At 41.4% G+C, this 27,584-nt stretch overlaps 1 protein-coding gene and 1 pseudogene across 4 annotated transcripts in view; one reads left to right on the top strand and one right to left on the bottom strand.

Annotated features, from left to right (window-relative positions):
* SETX (senataxin) overlaps positions 1-27,584 on the top strand; it is a 53,407-nt gene that overhangs the window by 10,569 nt on the left and 15,254 nt on the right. For all 4 annotated transcript variants that reach the window (XM_016133880.2, XM_036238343.1, XM_036238342.1 and 1 more), the window contains 14 exons: positions 525-634; positions 1,904-2,123; positions 2,805-2,924; positions 5,102-5,273; positions 5,406-5,493; positions 5,997-10,175; positions 14,554-14,653; positions 18,517-18,690; positions 20,700-20,932; positions 21,849-22,016; positions 22,535-22,691; positions 25,363-25,464; positions 25,679-25,794; positions 27,243-27,314. In XM_016133880.2, coding sequence (XP_015989366.2) covers positions 525-634; positions 1,904-2,123; positions 2,805-2,924; positions 5,102-5,273; positions 5,406-5,493; positions 5,997-10,175; positions 14,554-14,653; positions 18,517-18,690; positions 20,700-20,932; positions 21,849-22,016; positions 22,535-22,691; positions 25,363-25,464; positions 25,679-25,794; positions 27,243-27,314 — 6,011 coding nt within the window. The remainder of the gene's footprint in view (positions 1-524; positions 635-1,903; positions 2,124-2,804; positions 2,925-5,101; positions 5,274-5,405; positions 5,494-5,996; positions 10,176-14,553; positions 14,654-18,516; positions 18,691-20,699; positions 20,933-21,848; positions 22,017-22,534; positions 22,692-25,362; positions 25,465-25,678; positions 25,795-27,242; positions 27,315-27,584) is intronic.
* On the bottom strand, positions 16,183-16,301 carry LOC118600939 (annotated as a pseudogene).

The following is a 27,584-nucleotide window of genomic DNA, read 5'->3' on the forward strand; positions in this document are numbered from 1 at the left end:
TTAAGACAGTGCTGGCATGGATAGGCTAGCGGGACAGAGCAGAGTCCAGAAGTACACCACGTGTGTTTGGGGAATTTAGGATCTAATGGCGGTAGTGTTTCACACCAATGGGGGAAATGAATTATTCAATAAATGAGGTAGGACAAAATAGTCATTGGAGGGAAAAGCTGACTTTATCACTCCAGTCCATGTGAATCAAAATGTAAAATGTCAGCGGAATTGGATCTATAACCAAACTTCTAAGCAGACACCCTGTGGAGATAATTATGCCAAGAGGAAAAAAAAAAGATGTATATACTAGTCAGAATCATTCATAGGAACCACACTGTGATGAACCAGTTAGTCTTTCAGATAGATAAATATTGTTCCTAAATTTACATGATCAGCCTTTTTATGCCACACTTTCAAGTAAATGAAAACTTGTTCCTCTTTTTCTTTTTAAACAATTGAAGGAGCCAGATTTAGGGAATCTCCATAAGTTGATAAAATTTATGACTTATGTGTATTTCCTTATTTCTTTTTAGATGAATTATGCGTTGAAGCACTTTGTCGGATGGAACAGGCCAATTGCTCCTTTCAGGTTTTTGAAAAGCATCCCGGGGTCTATTTGTTTTTGGTTCATCCCAATGAAATGGTGAGTATGAGCATCAGGCAGTGGGAGGACATATTCTACTTTCACATATATAGAGAGCTATAGTAGAAGTGTTGGGTGTGTGTTTTGTTGAAAATGTTCTTCAAGATTATTTTTATTTTGTAAAATTACTATAGTTAAGTGGAGGTGCTGTGGGGTTAAAGAAGAAGAGATCCAAGAGGGTAAGAGAATATTTCTGACGGGTGATGATTCAGCTTAAAAGACAGATAAGGGAGCACTTTGAACTTCTTTCAGTATGTCGACCTGAATCAATGAAGAAGGACTTTCTCTCTGGCTTTCCTTGCCTGCCTACCCTACTCCAAAAACATGGAAATACTGGATAAAATATTTTGCTAATTGAAAACAATTGAAAAAATTATTTTGCTAACAGATGAGATTTTTAAAAGTCTGAGGGATAGGGGTGAAGGGGAGGGAGGGCAGGAAATCCGGTTCCTAGCTACTCGAAATGAAGAGAGGCAGACGAATCAGAACAGAGCAGAGAGCAGCACCGGAGTGTTGAAGCCTAACATTGAGCCTTTTGCTAGGTTTTTATTTTGACTTTCTTCTTTTCGTTTTTTTCTTTCCTTTTTAAAATTATGTTAAGGAAAATTACAAACATACAAAAGTAGAAAGGTATAATGAACTCCCATATATTCATCACTGAGTTTTATCAATTATCAATACATGTCAATATTCTACTATCCCTGTTTCGGATTAGTTAGAGCAAATCTGAGGCATCAGAATGTTTCATCCATAAAATACTTCCGTATGTGTCTCTTAAGAGATGAGGACATCATATTTTTTTTTTTTTTTTTTTTTTTGTCATCTCAATGTGGCTGCTGCTTTATATCCTTAGTTACAGGGGTCCTGGTCAGCCAGTCTGCAGGTGGTTCTCCAGGGCGGATCTGTAATTGGGTTGTGATTTTGATGTGGTCTTGGGGGAAGGTGAGCACAGCATTTACCTACTCCACTATCATGACTGGGAGTTTATAAGGACTTTTTAAAACAATAACGCAATGCCATCACTGTACCTAAAATAATCTTTTAACGTCATATTCCTAGCCAGTGTTTAAATGAATGGAGAGGATTGCCTCAGAAATGCTTTATTAGGGTTAGTTTATTCAAATTGGGATCAAATAAGGTCCACACTTTGCATTAATTAGTATCTCATGACTTTTAAAATCTATAGCGAATCTTATTTTCTTACCTAGTTTTTCGTTGTCTGTAGACAGTCATTTGTGGAATGAAGTAGCAACTCTGTTCTGCTTTCAGGTTCGGCGCTGGGCCATCCTGACCGCAAAAGGCCTGGGGAAAGTGGACAGGGACGATTACTATGATTTACAGGAGGTTTTGACTTGCCTCTTTAAAGTCATCGAGTTGGGGCTCTTAGAAAGTCCAGACATTTATACTTCCTCTGTCCTCGAGAAGGGTAAACTGGTTCTTCTGCCCTCACACATGTACGATACTACAAACTACAAAAACTATTGGCTAGGTGAGTGTTGTCCCTACACAATCATAATTAGTATTTTTCTATAGTTTTTATGAGTATCTTGCAAAGAGAGTGATCTCTTGGTAGTCTTATCAAAATGCGAAATACAGGATTTCATAATTTCCAGGTCTGTCATTGACGTTAACTATCACACATCTTGTTTTTAAACATTTATCCTTCTGTGTAGGAGGTAACATTTTCAAGTATGGCAAGTAGATCTCTTATGTAAAGCAATGTTAGATGTAACAAAATATTAATAGAGCAGGTGACTTTAATAGGTTCGATCTATTTAAAACAGAGGTTTAATCCAACTCAGAAGAGGCTTACCTGCTTTACTAAGTCTAAGTCTTACAGTCATGTATCATATTTGGCAGTGATTGGCACTTGAAATATGATCATAAAATTGAAGCTATCTTCGATTTAATGAAATGTAAAATGTGTGGCAGTCATCTTGGATATTGTTTTCGAAGCACATTTGTACTGCATTCCATCCATTTTTGTTCTCAAATCCGCTATCCTGTTATGTAGGAGCAGTTGTGTGTGAAAATGCCAGAGTTAAATGTGTGAGGAACTGGATACTGTTGCGCTTTATCTTTCTGCCATGTTATTTTTTTACCAGCTAAACCAGAGAAGACATTAGAATAGAACTTAATCAATTCAAGAAAACTGTGAATGATCTTACAGGTATCTGCATGTTGCTTACCATTCTTGAAGAGCAGGCCATGGATTCATTGTTGTTGGGCTCAGACAAAGAGAATGATTTTATGCAGTTGATACTTCACACCATGGAGAGGCAGTCAGACGGTAATAAACTTTATTTGCTAAATGCTTTTGAATACTGTGATGATGATGCACTTTTAAAATCTCGGGGTCACTATAAGAATTGGGGGTGTGGTGTAGAGAAAAGAGGAATGAACATTTTGTGGTGTAGGTTACAGATTCAGGGTTCTAAGTCGGAAGGGACGTTTAGAGTGTGATTCAGCACCCCAGTTTCACAAAAGAAGAGACCGGAGCGCAGGGAAGTCAGCTTGCTTTTTCACGTGAGAACACCCAGTTCGTGGTAGAAGCGGACTAGAACCTATAGGAGATGAATTTCTAATGTATCCCCTGTCGTCCACTGTCTCCCCTTTCCTTGGTTCTCCATTTCATTTCTCTCTGGTTTCACTGTCCAGCCTGGTGACTGCAAGTTGAATATGGCTATTTCAATTTAATTAAAATAAAATTAAAAATGCGGTTTTTTAGTTCCACTTGTACTCCAAGAACTCAGTAGCTGGACGTGCCTGGGGGCTACCATACCAAATAGTCCTCACGGGACGTTCTGTTGGATAGCACTGCTCAGAAAATAAGGTCTAAAACTTGTTGTCGTGTTTACTATTAAACCCCAGCTTTCTTTGCTCGTGATCATGTCAGATGATCAGGGAGGATTTGTGCTTATATAAGTGTTTCTAATCTTACTTCTTTATGAAAGAATGAATCAGTAAAGACCAAGCAGGCCGGATCCAATGAAAATAGTATAATTTTTTCCATTTTGGCTTTTCTTTAGAAAACTTCAGTGTGGCTATAAACTCATTTGTGGACAGTCTAAAATATGTTCTTTTTTTGATCCCATATATTTTCTTGCTGGATTATTCCTGAGTAAGGTTATTATTAATTCGTTTGCCAGCATTTGCTACATAAATTGTTCATTTCTTTCCATGTGTCTTGCACAAAAAAATTTTGTTCTCATTAATCCAGCTCCCCCTAACCTTTAGAATGTGAGGCATCTCTTTAAGAAACCTTTCTTAATTGTCTTCACTTAATCGAGGACATCCTTTAATTTGAGAGCTCACTAGACTTAAGACGGTGTGTTATCTTTTAAGACGGTGTTTTACCTAATTAGTTGGATGGCTGATTTTATGATGGGAAGCTATTTTGAATCAACTGCTCTGTAAAGTTGCATTAGAGTATAAAAAAGTGCATGAGAAGGTGTACATGAATGACTTCTGGAAAGCATAGTCTGAGAGTCTAAGAGGGAAATAAGCGGAGGGTTCTCACCTCAAAAGATGCTGGGAAGGAAGATTCTGTGGCTGGGGACCATCTGATACAGGAGGAAGCTTTCGGGTTGGACTTCGAGGACAGGTAGGATTTTGACAGTCGGTGCTAATAGTGTGGCATTCTGGTTCTTATTTGGGAAAAAAAGCCAGCTAGCTATTTCTGCTGTAGGTTGGGAATGATTATGGAAGTGTAACAAATAAAACAGGAAAGAAACAGTTGAAGAGGGTCTTGTAATGCCTACCTGATGAAGACTTTGAATTTTCTGGGAAGACATCGAGGAGCCATTGAAGGTCATTAAGCAGGGCAGTGTCTTGCCGCTGCCTGTCTGATAGAGAGGGAAAGGACTGGAGATTAGAGCTCCCTAGTGATGGGAATTCCTGCCAACTGGATGAAAGCAGATATCAGCAAAGCCACGTTGCGATATGGGCGGATGGAGGCTCTGTGTCTCTGCTCACCCACTAGCTAAGGGATTCAGTTCTTTACACCAGCCGGATGGCGCACTGCTCAGGGTCACGTTAAACCACACTTTCTTGTAACGTGGAATTTGTTTAGATCTGTAAGTACGAGTCTTTCTTCTTTTTCCCATTTTCCCCTCTACTTCTCTTATTTATTGGAGAGAGTATAAAGTTCTGGGAGAAGTTGAGCTGAATAGGAAAGAATGTTTCAGGGATGTTAAAATGTTGAGAAAATTGAGTTTTCCTAGATGTTGTCATTTGTTCCCCATTTAAAAATTTCTTACGGAGGTGTATAGTATTGAAAAACATGCAAAAACATTTAAAAATTTGCCAGCTTTTTAAAACCTGTAGTTGGCAGCACTTTACGTTAAACTACTTGCTGTCTTGCTTTCGGTGTTGTTGCTTCCCAGATAAAGAATGCATCATTCTCAATATATTTTAGCATCTCTTCTAATTGTTCTGTAATTTGGCAATAATTCCATTGTATTTCAGACGATAGTGGGGATCCTTTCTGGCCAGCGTTACACTGTTTCATGGTGATTCTGGATCGCCTTGGATCCAAGGTCTGGGGGCAGCTCATTGACCCTATTCAGGCATTTCAAACCATCATCAACAACGAGAGCTACAACCGAGAGATCCAGAGCATCCGGAACAGCTCTGTGAGGTTCGTGCCGTCATGCGGCAGGGTTTAAAAACAGCCTCCAGAAGGAAGGCTGTTGAAGCTTACTTAACGTTAGGGTTTCTTCTTTTTTTCCCCCTTCATTTCCGTAATTTCTATTTATTCTTAATATTTAAGGACCAAGTTAGAACCGGAGTCATGTATGGATGATATGGTGACTTGCAGCCAGATTGTATACAATTATAATCCCGAAAAGACCAAAAAGGTATAAAACATTTTGAAAATTCCAATGACATTGTATTGCTTTTATCTTTTAAGACGGTGTTTTACGTAATTAGTTGGATGGCTGATTTTATGATGGGAAGCTATTTTGAATCAACTGCTCTGTAAAGGCTTTCTGACTGAACTGATATTGCGCAGGGGGAAAAGTGGACTTTATCTACAATTTGCACACTTTTGGACATTATTTTTAAGTGCAGTTAGGAAGGGTGGAAAGTATATGGGGTCGGGGAGATAAGTGACATGACCATAAATCAAAAGCAGCAAATGGAAAGGTCAGAGTACGTGGCGGTGTTGTAAATTTAACTTTTCGTGAAACCTTGACTTCAAAATTGGACTGTATCTTCACTTTCTTGGGGCTATGTATGTGTACGTGTAAACCAAAATAGGAACATTGAGCCATACAATTTTTTGTTTACCACTTATGTGCTAAACCTGTCATGAACGGTGCTTTTTTTTATCTGAATGTCAGTATTTCTTTCATTTTAGGATTCAGGGTGGAGATCAGCCATTTGCCCAGATTATTGCCCTAACATGTACGAAGAGATGGAAACATTAGCCAGCGTGCTTCAGTCAGACATCGGTCAAGACATGCGTGTCCATAACAGCACATTCCTGTGGTTCATCCCATTCGTTCAGTCCCTCATGGACCTGAAGGATCTGGGCGTGGCTTACATCGTAGAGGTTATCCATCATCTGCACTCGGAAGTCAAAGATGTCCTCAACCAGACGGTTGCCGTATGTGACAAAGTCACTGAATTTTTTTTTCTAATTTTGGTGTCAGTGATCGAACTACATAGGAATAAAAAATGCTTGCATTTGCTGTGGGTGAGCTCCCAGCAGTGGGTGGAGGCTGTTGTGAAGTGTGCCAAGCTCCCGACTACTGCCTTTGCACGGAGCTCGGAGAAGTCATCTGGCAGCAGCTCCAAAGGAACACCGATGGTATCATCTCTGTCCCTTCATTCAATGCCATCTAACTCTGTACAGCTCGCTTGTGTGCAGCTGATTAGAAGCCTCCTTAAAGAAGGTTATCAGCTTGGGCAGCAGACTCTTTGTAAGCGCTTCCGGGATAAACTCAACTTATTCCTGCGAGGAAACTTATCCCTAGGCTGGCAGTTGACTAGTCAGGAAACCCAGGAGTTGCAAACTTGTTTAAAGCAAATTATTAGAAACATCAAATTCAAAGTACCGCAATGTAATGCTATCGTGGACCTGACTCCTCCGTGTAAAATTCTTCCGGCATCTTGTAATAAAGAAGAAAGTGAGCAAATAGAGAAGAAGTGTAAAAACACGCACTGTGTGGAAAGTTCCAGCCCAACATTTTCTAAAGAACCAATGCAAGAGAGTATCTTGAGCAAAGCAAGTTCCACTGTGGAAGAAGATAATGAGCAAAATTACATCAAAGATTTGAAACTAGAGGACCATCTCTCAGCTGAGTCATGCTTAAAGCAGAGTAGTAAAAACCTTTTCACTGGAAGAGCTCAAGAACAAGTTAAAATGCGTACAGGGAAGCAAAAGTCTGTCAAAGATAATTCCTTATACACACCAAAGAACTGTACTGCAAGGAATGGTCCAGAAAGGGGACGTGGCAGAGGAATAATAGTATCAGCACATTCATCAACTGATTCTAGCACCGATTCTCAGGAGAAGGTGTCCACATCAAATGGGGATTTCTCTCTGAAGGATGATGTTTTTGGCAAAACCTCAAAAGCAAAATCTAAGGCCCAGAAAGATGAAATCTGTGCTAAGTTATCATGTGTAATAAAGAAGCCACACAAGAAAATCACCTCAGTCAGTAGTACTGTGAAATTCGAAGGAAACCTGGCCGCATCTAACGTTGAGAATTTCTGTTCAAGGAAAGACACAGAAGGTCAGAAAGGGGATAGCTTCATGCACATTCTCTCTTCAGGCCCTGACGGTATTCTGGATAATAAAAGCGGAGAACAAAAATCTCATAACAGTTTATTGCTGAAAAAGAAACAGTTGAAAAGTGAAGAGTTAGGTGTTTTTTCTTCCCATGAAAATGATTGTCAAATACAGGAATGTCATGTTGATAGTAAAGATTTGGTCCTATTTACAGAAACGACCAATACTTGCATGCATAAAACATCTCCCTTTAAAAGTCCCGGGACTGTACTTGAATCAAGAGAGAAGAGAGTCAACAAGAATACTGACTTTAGAGAACAGGCCCCTAGCGTCAGCCCTAAGTCTGACTCCTTAACAGATTCTCAGATAGACAGAGACCTCCACAAATTATCTTTAATAGCTCAAGCCAGTGTCATTAAATTTCCATCAGATTCAAATCAAAGAAGCTCATCCCAGCTACAAAGAAAAGTGAAAGACAAAAGAAGTTTCACAGCCAACCAAAATAATGTTGGGGACACCAGCCGTGGTCAAATAATTATTATTTCAGATTCCGATGATGATGACGCTGATGAAAGAATTCTGGATTTTGAGAAATTAAAACGCATTAAACAAGATAAAGTAAGCATTAAGAAAGAAGGCCCAGAGCCGCGTCCATCAGAAGTTCATACGAACACAGGAAGGAAGCTGATCAAGGAAGAGAAGCCAGCTTCCCCTTTAGAGTTTGAGGAGTGCGACTCCCAGGTGTTTGAGTTTGAAAGCCAACATGAAGTGTTTTCAGTCTGGCAAGATCAGAAAACAGACGACAGTTCAGTTCCAGGGGATGGAAAGAGCTCCTGCTTGACTCACATAGTCGATATCACAAATGATTGGGGTTACGAGACAGATTATCCTGTTTCTGAAGAAGTTGCCAAACTCACAAAGGGCATCGAAAATGTGGAGCCACGGAGCAGTCATGTTTCCGTTGAGAAATTTTGTGAAATTGAAGTAAGAAAATCTAAGAGAAAACAATTTGAAAAGCCCGCGGCCGAAGATTCTTTAAGACCTTCATCTTCTGCCAGAAATGAGGACCACTCTGACATTCCTAATGAGAGAGAGCTGACTGAAAACAATCTTAAAATTGCAGACATGCGGACGACGACCCCCGATGCGCGTGTCCAGCAGGCCACCGCGGCCGCCCTGAAGAAGTCCCCGCCAAAGCTGCGCGCCTACTCCAAACCCATCCGGAGGGTCCCCGTGTCCAAAGCCGCGAAGAAGACACATTCGGATGCCAAAAAGGGGCAGAGTAAAAGTTCAAATTACATAAGCTGTAGGACAACTCCTGCCATCGTGCCACCAAAGAAATTACGCCAGTGCCCCGAACCCACCTCCACGGTTGAGAAGCTGGGTCTGAAAAAGGCTCCCCGCAGGGCGTTTGAGCTGTCGCAGCGGTCTTTGGAGTACATAGTTCAGCTGCGTGACCATGGCAAAACTGTTGGCGTCGTCGACACCCGAAAAAAGACGAAATTGATTTCTCCTCAGACTCTTCCAGTCAAAGATAAGAAACTGCTTACAAGTCAAGATCTTCAGTTGCGAAGGCAGGTAAGACCCAAATCACAGCAAAACAGACAAGGAGTTTTTGACTATGAAAGCGCAGATACCACGAGAGCAGGCCCAGATGCGGCGCAGAATCCTGACGTGTTCGTGCCAGAATCAGATAGGTCAGATTGTAGTAACAAAGCAGGAGCTGAGGTCTTCGCCAGCAGTAATAGTGGAAGACAGACAGTGACATGCGTGTCTTCCGAACAAGAGCCCATGAAAGCGAAATTCGTTTCCCAGGAGACCGAGGATCCTTGTCCCTTGAACCAGCGTGAGTCTGTCATGGTAAATGGAGGAATACTGACAAGTGAACGAGCTCCCTCTACTTCAGAGGACCCTTTAGGCGGAGGTGACCTGACGGCACATCATTTAGAAGCGGCAACTTTGAAAAAGGGAGAGGCCGAATCCAACAGTGACATGGAGGAAGATAATATATTTTTGACCCAGTGTAATCCTGAAGATATGGATTTATGTTCTCAGATGCAGCCCAATGATAATGACAAACTCATTGAAGTAGTTCATGGAAAAGATACAGTCCAGGTAGAAGAAGATTCACTAAGTCGGCCTCCCGTGGAGTCTCTGAGCAGCTCAAAATGTAAGTACAGAGATTGTGCCGAAACTCTGAAAAACCAGGGCGAGTACTGCTCGAAACACTGTGAAGCCAAAGCAGCGGACGAAGACGTGTTTCGGAAGCCTGGCCTGCCTCTTTCCGCGGCGAAACCCCTGCGACCGTCCACGACGAAGATTTTTAGCTCGAGTAGTACCTCACGACTTGCTCATCTTTCCCGCTCCTTGGAAAAAGCCTCCGCTCTCCTCCCAGCTTTAAAAAATAAGTCAAACGGGGCACAGTCTGTTTTGAAAGCGCCACCACCAGCCCCTCTGGCGCCTCCTCAGAAGCCAATGGTCGAAGTGAAGAGTTTGTGCAACATTCTTAATTCTCCAACTTCAAATAATTCCAGCAGGCAAGGTTACAAACTTCCATTCAGTGAAAGCAGACCTTTTTCTTCTTCTCCAGTAAACATGCTCTTGTCATCACAGTCCATCTCCGACGCCTTTGTGAAAGAGATCTTAAAGTGGAAGTATGAAATGTTTTTGAACTTCGATCAGTGCGGGCCCCCAGCGAGTCTCTGTCAATCCATCTCAAGACCCGTGCCCGTCAGGTTTCAAGATTGTCAAGATTATTTTGATGTGTTTTTCCCTCTGATGATATTGAATACTTTTGAAACAGTAAGTATGTGTTTTAGTTGCAAACTCGTCCAGACTTTGAAGCCGCGTCTTCCCCATGCTGAGCGGTAGAGCCAGTTACAGTAATGGGCCTCACTGGGCTTCAGACCCGGCTTTTAGACTTCGTGGGGAACAGACATTCATGCCACACCCTGCCCTAGGTGCTAGTGACACAGAGGAAACAGGTTCTTAACCACTGCCCTTCCGGAGCTTAGAGACACCATTCAGGGTGTTAATGTACACAGGCCAGAGGTGCCTCAGGAGGAAGTGGTTTTCACTGCAAGGGGAAGACTTCTTAGCAGGTGGTCTCCTGTCTGCAGGATTTTATTTATTTATTTTTTGAGAAGTAACATAGTGCTTAAGTTTTCTTGAGGTGGCAAAGGGTCACTTATATTGAACAACACAAAGAAATAACTCCTGAATTTCTCATAACAGGTCTTTCTTCCCAACGCTTTCTCGCCTCAGCCACCTCCCCTCCCCGCACGCCCCTTTCTGCTTCTCCCTTACTCCCCCCAACTGGGACTGCCCAATTTGAAATACAGCGTTCCTAGTTTAAGTTTGGACCTCAGGGAGACAGCTAATAATACTGTAGCGTAAGCACCCAACAGCATTTGGAAGAGTGCTTTTGGTGTTCTCAAAGCAGGTAAGGGGTTGGCTGTAGATTTTTACTCTTTCAAATTTTTAAAACCCAAAACCTGAGTATGCGGTAAGACTGTTAAAACTAGTAACAGCCAGGTGAACATTCATAGTCCAAGTGCAGAAGCCTTGTAACATCATCAGCCTTCGCAGATAACAGGTGTCATCCTTGATGACAGCCAATTATGATGGTCAATTGTAGTTTTAAGTACTTAACGACTAAACTATTACATTAAGATAAACCACTTGAGCCCAAATGGTAATTTGTTAGTTTTTTTTAATTGGAAAAAATAAAATGACTTATTCACACAAGTAATCCCCTTTCTAAAATTGGAATTGCCCCCATTTCTCAGAAGATCCTCACAGGTACTTCTGAATTTGAGTTTTTGGGAAAGGATTGGAAGATGAGTGTAGAGAATTGTAGAAGCTGGCAGAATAACGGAGCATGTTAGTGGGAATTGGGGTCATTTGGACTTGTGAGATTGGGAAGTGACATTCTCAGTGCTTCATGCAGTGCAGGAGAAGTTTTGCAGCTGCAATGTGTAGTGAGTGACCTCAGGTGGCTATTTTGAGCACCGGACATGGGTCTAGTGAGACAGGAACAGGATTGATTTTCTAGCTATCTTTCTGTTAACCGATTTCTGATAATTTCTGTAATTCCATTATCGTCTGAAAGCAGACATTGTATGATTGCTCTCCTTTTAAATTTGTTAGAATGTTTTTATGCCCCAGAATGTGATCCGTTTTGGTTCCTGTTCCACGTGAGATTTAGAAGAATGTGTAATCTGCTGTTAGATGAAGTCATCTGATTCTGCTTTCGAGTTCAACAATGTTTTTACTGGTTTTCTGGCTGCTGGATGTGTCCATTTCTGATAGGATAGTGTTAAGGTCTCCAACTAAAATATTAGATTAATGTATTTTTTTTGCAGATCTATCAGTTTTTGCCTCACTTATCATGGTGTTCCATTTTTGGACACATACATGCGAAGGCTTATTATGTCTTGGAGCGTTGAGCTGTCATTGCGGGATGCCCTTCATCCCTGATCACTTTCCTTGCCCTGAGGTCTGCTCTGTCAGAAATTAATATAGCTACCCTCACTTTCTTCATTTTTTTTCCAATTGCCTGTTGTTACATGTTTGAAATGTAGACAATGAGAAGTTTTTTAAAAATCCTATCTGGCCAGTTGCTGGCTATATTGCCTTGCGCATGTTATTTGAATTTTTTAATTTCTTAACTGGAAATGGCATCTACTGCCATGGTGTAATGGCGTTAACTGTATGTAAATTGCCTTGTGCGATACGACTTCTGCTTTCTTCTGGTTAGTGTTAGCATGCTTTATCTTTACCTCTTTAATCTGAGTTTCTTTTTAGACAACAGGATAATTAGGTCTTGGTTTTTTTTATCTCTTCTGATGATCTTTCATTTGGTGTATTTAGACCATTGACATTTAAGGCGAATACTGATACGGGTGGATTCCTTTCTGTCGCATTTGTCGCACTTGTCCTTTTTTCCTGGTTTTGTTTTCCATGCTTTTTCTGCCTTTGTGGTTTTCACTGAGCATTTTATATCATTCCATTTTCTCTTTCCTTAGCATTTCAATTACTTTCTTAACTTTTGTTTTAGTGGTTTCCCTAGAGTTTGCAATATGTAATTACAACTAATCCAAGTCTGGTTTCGTGGTAATGCGAGTGCCTTACATGATAACAAAATAGTCTTAATTCGTCCCTCCCATCCCTTGTATCATTACTGTCATTTATTTCGCTTGTGCATGAGCATAATAAACATGTACGTAGAGGTACATAATTGAATACATCGTTGCTGTTTTGAATAAATTTCTGTCTGCTAGATCAGTTAAGAATAACAAGTTTTTATTTACCTTCACTTATTATCCAGTGCTCTTTCTTTGTTTATCTAAACCCAAGTTTCTGACCTATATAATTTTCTTTCTGAAGACCTTCTTTTAACATTTCTTGCAAGATAAGTGTAATGGAGACAACCTCAATTTTTGTTTGAGAGAGAGATTTTTCGCTTTTGAAGGATAATTTTGCAGGGTTCAGAATTCGAGGCTGGCGGTTTTTTTCTCTCAGTTTAAGTCTTTCACTCCACTCGCTTCTTATTCGCATGTTGCTGAGAAGTCAGATGTAACTCTTACCTTCTGTCCTCTGTAGGTAAGGTCTTTTTTCCTACTGGCTTCTTTCAAGATTTTTCTTTATCTTTGATATTTTATGTTCCTGACATTTGAATATGATGTGCCTAGGTGTTTTGTGTTTTTTTTGCATTCTAGTTGGTGTTCTCCGAACTTCCTGAGATCTTTGACTTGGTGTCTGACATCATTAATTTGGGGAAACTCGATCCTTACTGCTTCCGTTCCTTCCTTCTGGTGTTGCCTTACCTGTATGCTGCACCTTGTGTAGTTGTCCTGCAGTTCTTGGATAGTCTGTTTTTTTTTTCCTAGTTGTTTTTTTCCCTCTCTGCTTTTTAGCTTTGGCAGTTTCTGTTGCTATGGCCCCAAGCTCAGGGATTTCTTTCCTCATCATGTCCAGTCTACTAATGAGCCCATCAAAGGCTTTCTTATTCTAGCATTTCTTTTTGATCTCCAGCATTTCTTTTTGATTCTTTCTTTGAATTTACATCTCTACTTACATTATTCATCTATTCTCACATGGTTTACTTTTTTCAGTAAACGGTTAGCATATTACTTACAATTTTTTAAATTACTGGTCTTATAAATCTAACATTCCTGCCATCACTGATTCTGGTTCTAGTGCTGGTTATAGTGCTTGTTCAGTCTCTTCAGACTGTGATTTTTGCCCTTGAGTGTGCCTTGTTATTTTTGCTAAAAGGTGGACATGGCATACTGGTTCAAAGGAACAGTAGTAAATAGATCTTTAGTGATGTAGTGAATGTGTGTGGGGGGGGGGGACGGGGGGACGGGGGACAAGTGTTCTGTAGTCCTGTGATGAGGTCTTGATGTTTTAGTGAGCCCGTGCCCCTGGACTGAGCTTTACACGTTTGTCAGTTCCCCACCTCCTTAGGTGGGACAGGATGGCCAGAATGGTCAGGAGTCTCTTCACCCAAGTATTAATATACTTGGCTCTGATTGAAACCCCGGCAGATTAGGCTCTGGTGTTTCCCCATAGGGCAAGCCTTGTTAAGAAGGTCTGAATGCCGGGGTGCCTTTCACAGTGGTACCTTTCCCCTTCCCCCTGCTGGAAGCAAAGGGATTTCTCTCCACTAGTCACGGAGGACCTGTTTGAGCTCCTAGAGGTAAAACTCACCAAAGTGTGGGGTCCCCTAATGACTGGGTCCCCTAGAATATTTAACAGTTGTCCGTACTGAGCGTCCAGCAACTTGTCAATTACAAGTTCAGATTTTCCTATCCTGACACACAGGCATCTACTTGTGGGGCTCTGCTCGGTGAGTTGAGATTATCTGTATCCACCTATCCGTCTTCAGTCTGGGGCAGCAGTCTGCCCTGTGGCCTCTGTTCTCTGGTTGAACCTAAGAAAAGTTGTTGATTATTCGGTGCGTTCAGCTTTTACTTGTTAGGATGGAATGGTGACTTCTAAGTTCCTTACATGCCAAGCTGGAAACTGAAAGTCCCAAATTAATTTTTAATGTTTCTGTCAACTGGGATTCTAGGTTCTGAATTCGACTGTTGCTGATTTTGGAAAATTTTGCTATTCAGTACTGGCTTTTTGAATGTTTTTGCTTTCTTAATTTTGTCTTCTTTGCTTTGCGTAGGTAGCGCAGGAATGGATCAGCTCTCCAAATAAAGAAAAATTCTATCAGCTGCATTTACGAAAATTTCCTGCAGATTATAAAAAATACTGGGAACTTGCAGGTAAGTTCGTTCTTACGTGACTTGGAGCATGTGTACTAATTGGATATTTCTCTTCGCAGAAACAATATCATTGTTTGACTATTCTGGGTCGTAGGTGTCCTAAGCTGAATTTGTAACCTCTTAGCAAAGAATATTTTAAAGTCTTAATTAATGAGGGTAATTACTGGGACAGTTATGAATATAAAATTTATGGTTTTAACCATTTTGTAATTAGAATATCACAGGCCAGAGTGTCCATGGAAACTGGGCATGGGAGGGAGGGTGGGAGAAGTGCTTGACCAGGGAGGTGGGGGGAGAGGCAGTGTTATAATGATAGTGTTTATAGATTCCGAGTAAATCTTCCTGCTGCCTCTCTTCTCATTTCATTGTTTATAGTTTTTTACTGTTATAAACATTCTGAATAAATACACATTCAATGTAAATAAACCACACATTCAGAACTCTTAAAAATAAGATGTATAAGCTCACCTCCCTATACACACCCAATACATATGTGTGTTTATTTGGGGGGAAAGGGACCATGTGTTCACTGTAGAACATTCAGATAATATTAGCAGTAAAATAACCGTCACCCACAATTTTCATTATTTAGAGATAACCCTATGAATATACTAATGTATATCTTACTGCCAGACTTTGTCCTAACTGTGTGAAGTGTGTGTGTGTGTGTGTGGCGGGGTTGGGGGGGGGTCCTCCCTATTTTGCGTCCATTCATTTAATCAGGTATTTATTGACTTCATATATGCTATCTGGTAGTATATCATTCTCAATGCTGGGTATGTAGCTGTGAAGAAAATGAAATTCCTGCCTTCATGAAGTTTAAATTTGACTTATTTTTATGTAGAATGTTATAGATGTCTTTTCAGAGTTATTAAATAATAACAGTATGTTTAATATTTGTAGTTATTTCATTGCAACCATATACCATGATTCCATTAATCATGTCCAATTAGACGTCTATACTGCTTATAGTATTTTACTATTATAAACACTCTGAATAAATCTTTTTGCCTGGTCACACAGTATGTGTATTTTGAGACTTGATTCACATTGCCCCTGCCTACCAAAAGGAATATTATTTTCATTAATATAGGATATGAGAATGTACATCTCCCTCATTTGCTAGTTCTCCCCCCCCCCCAGTTTTAATATATGAAAATGTATCTTATTTGAGGTGTCCCCAGATTTTTGTCCCCAGATTTTTGCTCTTCATTTGTATTATTGGGAGTGGGGAGCAGGGATAATTGTTCAGGCCCTCTGTCTTTTTTTTCTATTAGGTTGTTTTTTTCTTAATTTGTATTCATTGTGAATGTGTTTTTTCAGTTTCATTATTTGTTGTTCAATTTCACATGCAGTTTTTGGGACATAGACAATTTTATTTTCACATATTCAGAACTATCTCTTTATGTTTCTGTCTTTCATCTTAGAAATCAGATAAATACTTTTATGTATTCTCTTGTACAGGCTTTATATTTCTTTTTAATGTTTAAATCACTGATTTGTCTGGCATTTATCTTTTTTTTTTTTAATGCCTACAGCACTTGGTCTTCCTAGGTGGTCTCCCATCCAAGTACTAACCAAGCCCGACCCTTATTAGCTTCCAAGATCAGACGTGATCAGGCACGTTCAGGGTGGCATGGCCGTAGACTGGCATTTATCTTGATTGCATGATAGAATCGCATAGTGTTTCCACTTGTGTCTGGCGTCTTTCATTTAACATGTCTGTACAGTTCTTCAGTTTCGTGTGCATATTTTTTTTCCTTGCTGTGGCATTATGTCATTCTGTGACTATGTCACTATTTTATTGCCGATAGACATTTTTTCAGGAGATTTGACTTGTGTGTCAGGTCCCCAAGACCATCCCTGGGTTCAGTAATTCGCTAGGAGGGCCCACTGTGTTAACTCTCTTACACATGGCATTTATGAATCATGCTGTCGTGGTCAGTCACGTGTCTCTTAGTGTTTTTGTCAGACGCAGATTGCTGAGTCTCATGGCATGCCTAAGTTCTACTCGGGTAGATAACACCAAGCCCTTGTATGAGATCACACCCCACCAGCCGAGTATGAGTGAGTTCCCTGTCTTCAACACCTTTGTATTGAGTGTGTGTTAATTTTAGCCATTACGGTGTATGTGTACTGATGGCCTTTTGTGGTTTTATTTTATAGTAACCTTTGTAATAATCAATGAGGTTGAGCACCTTTTCATGTATTTAGTAGGTGCTTCAATTATCTCTTTTGAGAAGTGTGTATTCAGGGCTCTTATTCATTTTCTGTTGTCTTCTTCTTGATTTGTAAGAGTTCTTTATATGATCTGGATACAAGCTATTCTCTCCCTGTGGCTTGCATTTTGAATCTCTTAGTGATGTCCTAAAAATCCATGTATTCTTAAGAATTTATTTTTACATGACAGATGCACCCCCACACACACACCTCCTGTGGTTAGTGATCTGTGCCTCATTTAAGAAACCTTTTCCTGCCACAGGGCATAAATATGTTATCTTAACATCTAGAAGAGGTATCAGCCAACCAGTTTGCAGATGTACCCCATATCCTGTTTTTGTACTGCCTTAAAATAAGGTTTTTACATTTTAAAGGGCTTTGAAAAAAAAGATGGCGCTGAATATGCAACAGAAGCCATCCGCGGCCAATGCCTTTTCTAGAGGTGTATCATTTCGTCAGCCTGGAACTGATTTTTTTGCATTCGTGAGGAGTGTACGGGTCATGTTTAATTTTTATTTCCCAAATGCAGACGTAGTTATCCCCGTCCTGTTTATTGAAAGACCATCATTTCTCCATGCTCTTCCTTGCCATAAACGTTGTGTCCATTCAGGGAATGGGGCTTTCTCTGGACTTGGTTCTTTATTGGATCACTTGCCTGCCCTTGCGTTGTATCGCGTTGTCTCGTTACCTAGTCTAGCTTTATGATAAGTTTCAATATCCAGTGAACAAGCTCCCCCGCCCGATTTGCCTTAAGAACACCGTGGTTATTCGTGTTCTTTTGCATTCCCATATAAATTTTAAAGAAAAAAAATGTGAAAACTTCTTAAAAATTGACATCTTTCTAATACCGATTTTCTAACACGAGAGGTCAGAAACATCTTCACTTATTTATTTAGGTTTACTTTCAGTAATGTTTTACAGTTTTCTGTTTTTACAGATTATCTTTGGTTTGATTTTTTTTTGTCCTTTGCAATTTCACTTCAGTGAATAGCTGTAAATAGTTCAGACTTAAAACTTCATAATAAAACATTTTATTACTAAAATATTAATGATTCATTAATATCAGATATTGTTCAAATTTCCAATTTCTTCATAAATATTTTTCAGCCTGTTTGAATTAAGATCAAAATTAGGTTCACTCATTTACATTGGTTGATTTGTCTTTTTTAACTGTAATTCTCTCAGTAGTTTTTTTTCCCTTTATGATTTACTCTTTGAAGGAATGAGGTGGTTGACCCTATCGTTACGCACTGTGGGTTTTGCTGATCACATCCCCTGGTGGTGTTTAGTGTGTTCTTCTGCCCTCTGCATTTCTTTCCTGTAAATTGATAATTAGATCTAGAAGTTTGATCTAATTCAAGTTGGAGTTATTTTTTTTGGTAAAGCTCTTTCAAAGGTGGTGGTATTTTCTTTTATCGGTATGTGCATGGTGCTCGATTTCTCTTTTTGTAATATTTACAACCGTTGATGCTTAGTAAGCTGTTAATTTATTAAAAGATATAAAATAGTGGTTTTAGCTGATCATTTCTTCATTAATTAGCTGTGTATGTGCTTGCACTTGGTACAAATTTTAGTCTCTTTTAAGTTAGTCGTATTTAAAATAATTCTGCTAGAGTAAATGCTGACGTCTCATTGTTCCCTAGTTTATCTTGATGAAGGCGAACTAGCTAAACAGCTCCACCCAAAGGAGAATGATTTGGTGTTCTTGCTCCCTGGAAAACTAAATGGAGAGGAGCACGGCCTGGAGCACGGCCTCCTGCAGGAGCCGCTCGAGCCTTACTGTGGTTACGTTCACAAGTTTCGCCGCACTTCAGTCAGTAAGTAAATTTGGAGACATTGGCAAGAAGTCTGTCGGGTAAAGCTCGTCTTCAGCGCCCCTCTGGCCTTCACCAGCCACGCGGGTGCTGTAGAGTTGACTCCTGACAGCACAGGTTTGAGCTGCATGGGGCCACTTAACTTGTGGGTTTTTTCCAATAAATACTGTAAATGTATTTTCCTTATGCTATCCTTAATAACATTTCTCTTCTCTAGGTTAATTTATTGTAAGAATACAACATCTAATACATATAACAAAAGTGCGTGTTAAATGACTGTTTAATGTTATTAGTAAGACTCCTGGTCCACAGTAGGCTACGAGTAGTTAAGTTTTCAGGAATCAGCAGTTAGGTGCAGATTTTCGACTGTGCAGTTGTTCAGGGTTCACCCATCGTTCCCACCCATTGTGTCTTAGGGACTTCTTCCCCTAGGGTAGCATAACGAAAATGATTTTAGCTTGAATTTGATGAGCACCTGCGAAGTGCCAGGCAGTGTGCCGGTCCTTCTTGTGCACACTTATCCGCCCCAGAGCCCCGCAAAGCAGCAAGAATTACTTGTTCCCTGTTCATCAGGAAGCCAGGGTTCAGGGATGTTCAGAGCACTGCCCAGGGCTGTCCCCGTATTAAGTGGTAGGTCCTCTCGTTTGACCGCGAAGTCCGCCTCCTTTATCATTCGCCAAGCCACCTTTCTGACGTTGCCGCTTTCTTAGTCTCAGTTTTGTGGCAAAAACGAGATTTCATTATTTCTTTGTCCTTTTGCATCATATTTTAAAAATACCAACAAAGCTCCTTAGAGTTCAACCATCATTCTGCATTATAACTGGTGTGTCTTGATTTAAGTGTGATCAGAGCTCACTTCTTTGTGTAGAATGCACTTAGAAGAATAGTAACAAGGATATATAGTTTAACATGTGCTTTGGACTCTCGCAAATGAAATCATTTGCCAAATTTATATTCCTAAGGTAGTCTTCTTCCCTGAGCTCCTCACACATCTCACTGTCGACGCCTCCACTTGGAATCTGTCAGACATTTCAAACCCGACTCATAAAGAAACACTCGGTTTTCCTACCTGACATCTGCTCTCCCTTCGCTTTTCCCATCTCACTCAGTAAGTGGGGCCTCCATTCTTCCAGTTGCTCAGGCCAAAAACCTCAGAGTCATCACGATCCTTTCTTCCTCTCGCACCCTACATGTGGCTCATCAGTGGATCCTATTGACCCTTCCTTTGCGATACATTCAAAATGCCGGCCCCGCCTCTGCTGCGTCCCGGCCCATGCCGCCATCAGCTCATCCCTGGACTACTGCCATAGCCACCTAAGTGGCCCTTTTGCTTCTGTGCTTTCCCGTTGCAGTTTATCTTGGATTCTGTGATGAAAGTGATTCTTTTAATGTGTAAATTAGAGCATGTCACATCCCCACACAGAGCTTTCCGCCTGTGGCTTTCCGCCTGACTCAGAACAGTGTTCAGAGCCATCACTGTGGTTTGCCGAGCCCTTTAAAACATAACCCTGTTTCGCTCTCTGAATCTTCTGGCATACTTCTCCCAGCTTTTTCTTCTAGCCATACTAGCCGCCTCCGTGTTGCTGAAATACTCAGGTCACGTCTCCACCTCGTGGTCTTGGCACGTGCCGATTCGCCGCCTGTAACTCTTTCCCCAGGTAAGGGCAGGCTTTCTCACGTCCTTCAAGTCTGCGCTAGTAACATCTGGTCAGGAAGATCTTCCCTAACTCTCCCATCTGCAGGAAGAGCCCCCCACGCCCCACACCCGCCTCTGTTCTCTTCACAGCACTTACTCCCCACCACGTGACATGGGTGTTTTGGCTGTCTGCCTCTCGCTTCCGAAAAATAAGCCTCTTGAGGACAGGAACATTGCCTGGGTCTTAGGAGGCATTCAGTAAATATTAATCAAATTCTTTAAATGATATGCTGTACAAAACTGTAAGTTATAAAATGCCTAATTCTGAACTACCTTTTTAACTGGACCGAAACTGCTTTTTCTTTCTCGGTAACAGTGCGTAATGGGAAAGCTGAGTGTTGCCTGTCCATCCAGACTCAAGATAATGTGGCAGTCAACTTAAGTGAATTTGTGAAATGCACTGTAATCAGTTCTCTGGTAACTACGCAAAGGAAGTTGAAAGCCATGTCTCTGTTGAGTGGTCGGAACCAACTGGCTAGAGCTATTCTGAATCCAAACCCCATGGACTTCTGTACAAAAGATTTACTGACGACGACATCTGAGAGAATTGTGAGTGATGATTCCCTAACAGGGAAAGTAAGAGCATCTCACGTGGGGATGTGGAAGCACCATGTTATGTGTATCTGCCACAGATTCCCATCTGCGTGTGCACTGGGATGCTGTGTAGTGCTTAGTTTTCTGTAATATTGCAGAGAGAGTATTAGATTGGTCAGTTTTCCTCAGGAGGAAGGGGACAGTACAGAGCTGAGAGTGTGCCGGAAGAGCAGCAGGAAGGGTTAGGTGAGCTTCCTACCGAAATGTTCGTTAGGCAGTTAAAACTCAGAAGTGGGAGAATTTGGTGGTATTGTTGCAAGTACAAAGATGAAGTTGTCATGTGTGTGAACACACGTCTCACTGTGGGAGCTGCATATAAGTACCAGGAAATTAATACAGAGAAAGGCAAAAGGAAAGAATATTTTTGAACCCCGGCTGGGTGCTAGGGCTTTGTGTGCGTTATCTCAATCAATTCTTGTCCTTTAAGGAATCCCAGATTTAATGGATGACAAAGGCTGAGGCTAATAGAGGTTAAGGAGTTTGAGAGACCTAGCTTGTGATTGAAACTGAGGTTTGGACTCAGATCTGACCCAAAATAATCAGTGCTCTTTCTACTGTTATCACTTAAGTTAGGAAAGAAAGTCTTGTTTTTTTTTGTTTTTGTTTTTGTTTTTACTAAGGCGAGAGTTGACTAGAATGGGAAGAACCGAAGGATAAATAGAAGGAAAGTATAGAACAGTTTACTGTCATTCTGTTTATAAGAATCACAAATAAAAATAAGGTGGTAGTGTTTGTAGATGGGCTGAAGCGACAGCCTGTGAGTAGCTTGCTTTCCAGGAGTGCGCGTGGTTTTTGGATTACAGGCCACTGTGGGGTCTTCCCTGGTCATAACGGGAAGAATAGCTCATTCTCCATGATGTCTTTTATATAGACCCTCTACTTAAAAGATTTCAACGAAGACCAAAAGAAAGCCATAGAAACCGCATATGCCATGGTGAAACACTCCCCATCCGTCGCTAAGATCTGTCTGATTCATGGACCACCTGGAACCGGAAAATCAAAAACCATTGTCGGCCTGCTGTACCGCCTGCTGACGGAGGTAGAGTGTGTGAGGGCGTCGGCTGCTCACTGAGGGCCTCGTTTATGTGAATTAACTGACACGTAAATAAGGACTAAGGTGTCTTTCCCTTTACCTCTATGCGTCTCTGTGATGCTGTGCAGAACTAATGTGATCAGGGAAGCGGGTAGCAGAGCGAGAGAAGGGTATGAGAGGTCAGACGAGCAGGAACCGAGCCCCGGGGCCTGGAGAGGCAGTCCCCTGGCTGTGTTCCAAGCCACATGTAGGGCCAGGGCCCGTCCGGAATGACTTCTTGGGCTCATTGTGGCCGAGTTGAGTGCTGAGTGAAATCAGAGGGTAGTGAGGTGAGGTTCAAGTCGTGATAGGGTTTTGTGCCAGAACCATTTTAGTGCCAATGTAAGACGTAGACGCTTAATTATTTTAACTTTTCATAAGGGGAACTTCCAAACATGACATGGAAGTAGAGGAAAACTATAAAACTTTACAATAGAGCTCATTGGTATTTTTTATTTGTTCGGGGTGTGTGTCTTCAATTGCAGAACCAGAGGAGGGGGCATCCCGATGAAAACTCCAACGCCAAGATCAAGCAGAACCGCGTCCTGGTGTGCGCGCCTTCCAACGCTGCCGTTGATGAGCTCATGAAGAAAATCATCCTCGAATTCAAAGAGAAATGTAAAGACAAGAAGAATCCTTTGGGTATGGTACTTACATGGGGCTTTTAATTTGTTTTTGTTTTGTTTTCAGTGTTTAGCGTGGACAGCTTCAAACATAAGAGAGCAGGCCGGTTGTGGTGGTAACTTCTGCACGGTCTGTGGTCGTGTGTACGTTTAGGTGGTTTTAGCAGATGTTACCGAGTTTGGTCTGTCAGGCCTCCTGCTGGAGACCGAGGTTTCAACAGCGGAACATACCAAAGACGGTCGGATGCGGAAGCGAAGGTTTCGTGGGCAGTTAGAACGCAGAGCGATACGGTCTGCCGTAAGAGAGATATGGGCGCTGTCAGACGCCTTAGCACGGCCTCAGTTCGGCCCTGTGAGGCTCACTGACGTTTAGAGGAACAACATCTAAGATGAAACCTGAAGAGTAATCAGGAGGTAGCCATGGGAAGGTGAAGGCTGGAGGAGACTCCAGCAGAAGGGGCCAGAGGCAGGTTCGGTACAGCGAGACTGTAATGAGCTCCGCCGAGGCAGAGTCCCGGGGCCTACCATGGCGCCCGCTCTCAGCTGGGGCTTGGTGACTGTGCTGTGTCACCCTGTACACCACTGAGGGAGATGTTGGTGTCCGGGTTCGGTATACACTTTTTATCAGGTTAAAGACGTTCCCTTCTCAATAGAGTTTATATCATGAATGGTTGTCGCATTTTATTGCATGCATTTTTGGTGTCTTTGCTGCATTCATTGAATCAATGCTGAAGCTTTAATCTGTTAATCTGGTAAATTACAATGTTTTTCTAATATTAAAATATCTTTGATTTCTAGAATAAAGCGAATTCAGTTATGTATTACTATTTTTTAACACATTGCTGGATTGCTAATGTTTTATTTAGGATTTTTTAAATTTGGATTCATAAACGAGGCTAGCCTGTCATTTTCTTTGTCATATTTTTGTCTAGTTTTAGTATTGAAGCTAACAAATTTTAAAAACTTAGTTGGGGAAAAATTTTCTATTTATCCTTTAGAATGTTTTATATAAGACACATTATTTCTTTCGTAAAGGTAATTTGGTTGGTTGGTTAGTTTTTTTTGTCTATTTTTGACGGATGGGTAAGTTTTTATAAATGTCTTTAATCGTTGCGAGTCTATTCAGATATTCTAGATTCGAATGAGTTTTGCTAATTCACTTTTCAAGAAAAATTTCACTTACGTTTTCAAATATGTTGGCATAAAGTTGTTCATGTACTCTCATTTTAAAAATCTCAGGTGTCTTTCTGAGGGTCACCTTTGTCATTCAGTCTCTAAATTCACATGTGGCACAGGCCTGCGATTGGTGAGTCTCACAGAAGAATGCGTCCCGAGTTAAGCCCAGGCCAAAATGGAGTCACTCCTCCGCCATTCCGCCACCCCTTTCAGGCCCTTTTGCTTTCTGGTGGCCTTTAAAGCCCAACCCCCCATCACGAAATGTCTTTATCTCCATTGCAATGATACTTTTGCCATTGTAGAAGTTTGTCAAACTCTGTAGAACTAAAGATTTTAAATTTTCTGCATTTCATTGAATGTAAATTTAAAAAACACCTGAGCACTGAGACAAGGACCAGCCCTGACCTCTCGCCCTGTCCCTCAGGGAAACTACAGCCTCTCAGGCTTTAAACTCCGGTTGTCAGCTTTCTCTTCATCGTTGGCACCTGGGAATTTTTCTTACATTCCTATGAACTCACCCTGTAATTTAAAGGATGTTGGTTTTAGTTTTTGGAGTGTTTCTCGGTGTTTATAGTGGGCAAGGTTCCAAGTAGTCTCATCTACCTTTCTGGTGGAAAGATACATAGTGTAACAGTTTTGAAACTTCCAAGTAAATGTTGGCCAGAGAAGATGGCTTCAAATTTCAAAGAATGAGCTAAACTAGGAACAAAAATATATTGTAGACAACTGTGTAAGTCATTCACTCCTTCATCCAGCATGTGTTTATGGTGCTTATGTGCCACTGCTGTGCCGTGCAGTGACCAAAAATCCCTGTTCTTATGGGTCTTAGATTCAGTGGCAGATAAGTATGTGAAGTGTCAGATCGGGATGAGTATTGATAAACTCTGCGTGATTGCTGTACTTAGCCCGATAACGCAGTGGGGGATTTTTAGATGATGTAACATCTAGAATGTATTAACCTAAAATAAAAACATGGTTAATACACAATCCAGTCAAACGATGCTTACAGTTTTTGGAAGGATCATACTCCAGAATTTCTAGAGTAGCAGTGAAATACAGAGCAGAGTTTCAGAAACTGTTCTTAGTATTCTGCAGAAAAGGATTATTGTTCAAGTAAGATTCTGTTTTAGAAATTCAAACATGTATTAATGTATGCAAGCCTTTATAAATCTTTGAAATATCCTGTGGTTAAGAAATCTTTTAACTCACCATTTCCCAAATAGACTTTACCCCATAGGATGTTGTACAAAACATAATTTGAGAAACCGGTTGATAGAATGTCCACGTTGCCACGTACTGTCAGGTGGGGGTGGTAAGTGCTCGCATCGCAGGGGTGTTAGGAAGAGTCTCTAAGGCAGCGCGTCTGACGCAGCCGGTGGTTCTAGGTCTCTCTGGTCGACCGGTACGTGCTGGGCCCTTCTCTGCTGCTCACGTGTTTGCTGAGGAGGAGAATTTATGCAGAGACGTTGCAGTGTCCTTGATCTCGAAGTGTGAATTTTTTTTTTTATCAACAGGAAACTGTGGAGATATAAACTTAGTACGTCTGGGTCCAGAAAAGTCTATTAATAATGAAGTCCTGAAATTCAGCTTGGACAGCCAGGTTAACCACAGAATGAGTGAGTACTGACGGAGGTGCCCTCCTCGCGTTAGGCACGTTTGCTTTTGGGCGGTAGAAAACAGCTTGATGCTAGAGGCAGGCTAGCTTCGCAAACCGCTTGCTTTTCCTTCTTGGGTTGGTGTGTGTGTGTGTGTGTGTGTGTGTGTGTGTGTGTGTGTGTGTGTGTGTGTGTGTGAATTGTATATAATTCATTGGCTTTTTTTTTTTTTTAGAAAAAGACTTACCTTCTTATGTCCAGGAGATGCACAGAAGAAAGGAATATCTGGATTATCAACTTGATGACCTTTCCCGCCAGCGTGCTTTGTGCCGAGGTGGGAGGGAAATACAGGTATCTAAATATTTTTCGATTCATTCTTTTTAATAAATCCTAGGTACACAAACTAATCGATGAGTATTCGATGCCATTTTTCCATTGCGGAATAGCATAATTTGTGTATAAAAATGTATACAGAAGCCATATGCCTTACATCAGGGACTAACAAACTTTTTGAAAAGGACAAGACTCTGCAAGTCTCTGTTTCAAGTGCTCAGCTGCGCCACTGCGGCGCAGAAGCAGTAGACACAGTAAACGGGGTGCGGCTGTGCCAGCCGAGGCTGTTTGTGACAGCGGACGGGGAGGTGACGTTGGCCCGCAGACTGTAATTGGCTGTTGCCTGTCTTATGGTAAAGCTATACTGAATGCATCCAAGGTCTTGGCTACATGTTGAAGAAACCCAGTTCAAGTGGAGTTAGAGAGAATTCAGTGGCTCACACCCCTGGGGAGTCTAGGTATGGATTAACTTCAGCATGGCTGGACCCAGAACCTCAAACGATGTCTTTCTCCACTCTTGATTTGTTTTTTTGTGTGTCAGCTATTTCTTCTTCCGAAGACAAGTGCCAGAATCTCTAGGCTCCACCATCCCTGCTTAGAAAATGCACAGGTGGAGAAAGTCTTTCCCATTGTCCAAATCAGTACCAAGGAAAGACTGCTGAGTCCCTGCGTTTAAGGGGGTTGGTGCCACGCTTGACCAGGCCTATTACATGCCTGTAACTGGCCAGAGGAATGTTTGGAGTGTAACTGGCAACCTCATTTGAACCACCTAGAAATTGGCGAAGGGTTGGAATGCTCAGCAAACAAATAGCATATGTTATATATACTGGGCATAACAATCTGACATAATGCTAAGAAGTCATCAAATTAACACTAAGCGGAGCACAGGGTGCTAGATGGTGGGGTACTAGGTGGTCATCCGCTTTCAACAACGGACTCCACAAGAGACGTTAAAATGGAGAAATGGATTATTCACAGGTCCTGGAGGAAGTCCATGGCACGCCTCGAGGGGCCACACGGGGAGGTCAGCGCAGAGAGAGGCAGGACCTGGGGCGCACGCCTTTATTAGAGTCTGTGGGGTTCCTGGGCTAGTGCCGGATTGGTTAACTGAAACCTGAAGACATTATGTGAGGGGCGCGTGAGCAGAAGGCGCCAGGAGGCATGGCAGACTGCTGATCACAAGGGCTCTGTGGCTACTGCCTGGGGCGTGCGCATGTGTGAAGGCGCTAGTAAGTTTGAGGTCCCTGCAGGCCGCGTGGCCTAAGTGGCTGCAGACGCGGCAGCACCAGGGAGTAGCTGAGCTAAACTCTGGACACAGCGATGCAGGCAGAGTGGGCCTTCACCGGGAAGAACGTGGTTTTCATTGGTCAAATAGACTCACTCTTTTGAACCGTGAAGCAGTCCAGTGGGAAAGTATTTTAAAATGCTTAGTTGAATTTTAATGATTGCATTCTAATTTTTTCCAGAAACAAGAACTAGACGAAAAAATTGCCAGAGTTTCAAAAGAAAGACAGGAGCTTGCTTCTAAAATTAAAGAGGTAAGTCGTTAGCCTATAACATTGTTCTGGTTTCTCTTTTGTTAATTTAATTATGAAATAGTTCAGACAACCCTGCAGGCTTTTATTAATTACATTAAATATTTTTTATTACAAAAAATTCCAAACAAATAAGTGGAGAAAGTGGTGTAATTACATGTACATTTACACTTTTTTTTTTTTTAGTCTAATGCATTCTTATCACCACCTGAGATTTCTAAGATAAAATACCTTTTCCTTTGCTAGGTCTGGATAAAAACTAAACTTTTTTAG

The sequence above is a fragment of the Rousettus aegyptiacus genome, unplaced genomic scaffold, assembly GCF_014176215.1.
Source record: "Rousettus aegyptiacus isolate mRouAeg1 unplaced genomic scaffold, mRouAeg1.p scaffold_m13_p_3, whole genome shotgun sequence".
Classification (NCBI taxonomy): Eukaryota; Metazoa; Chordata; class Mammalia; order Chiroptera; family Pteropodidae; genus Rousettus; species Rousettus aegyptiacus.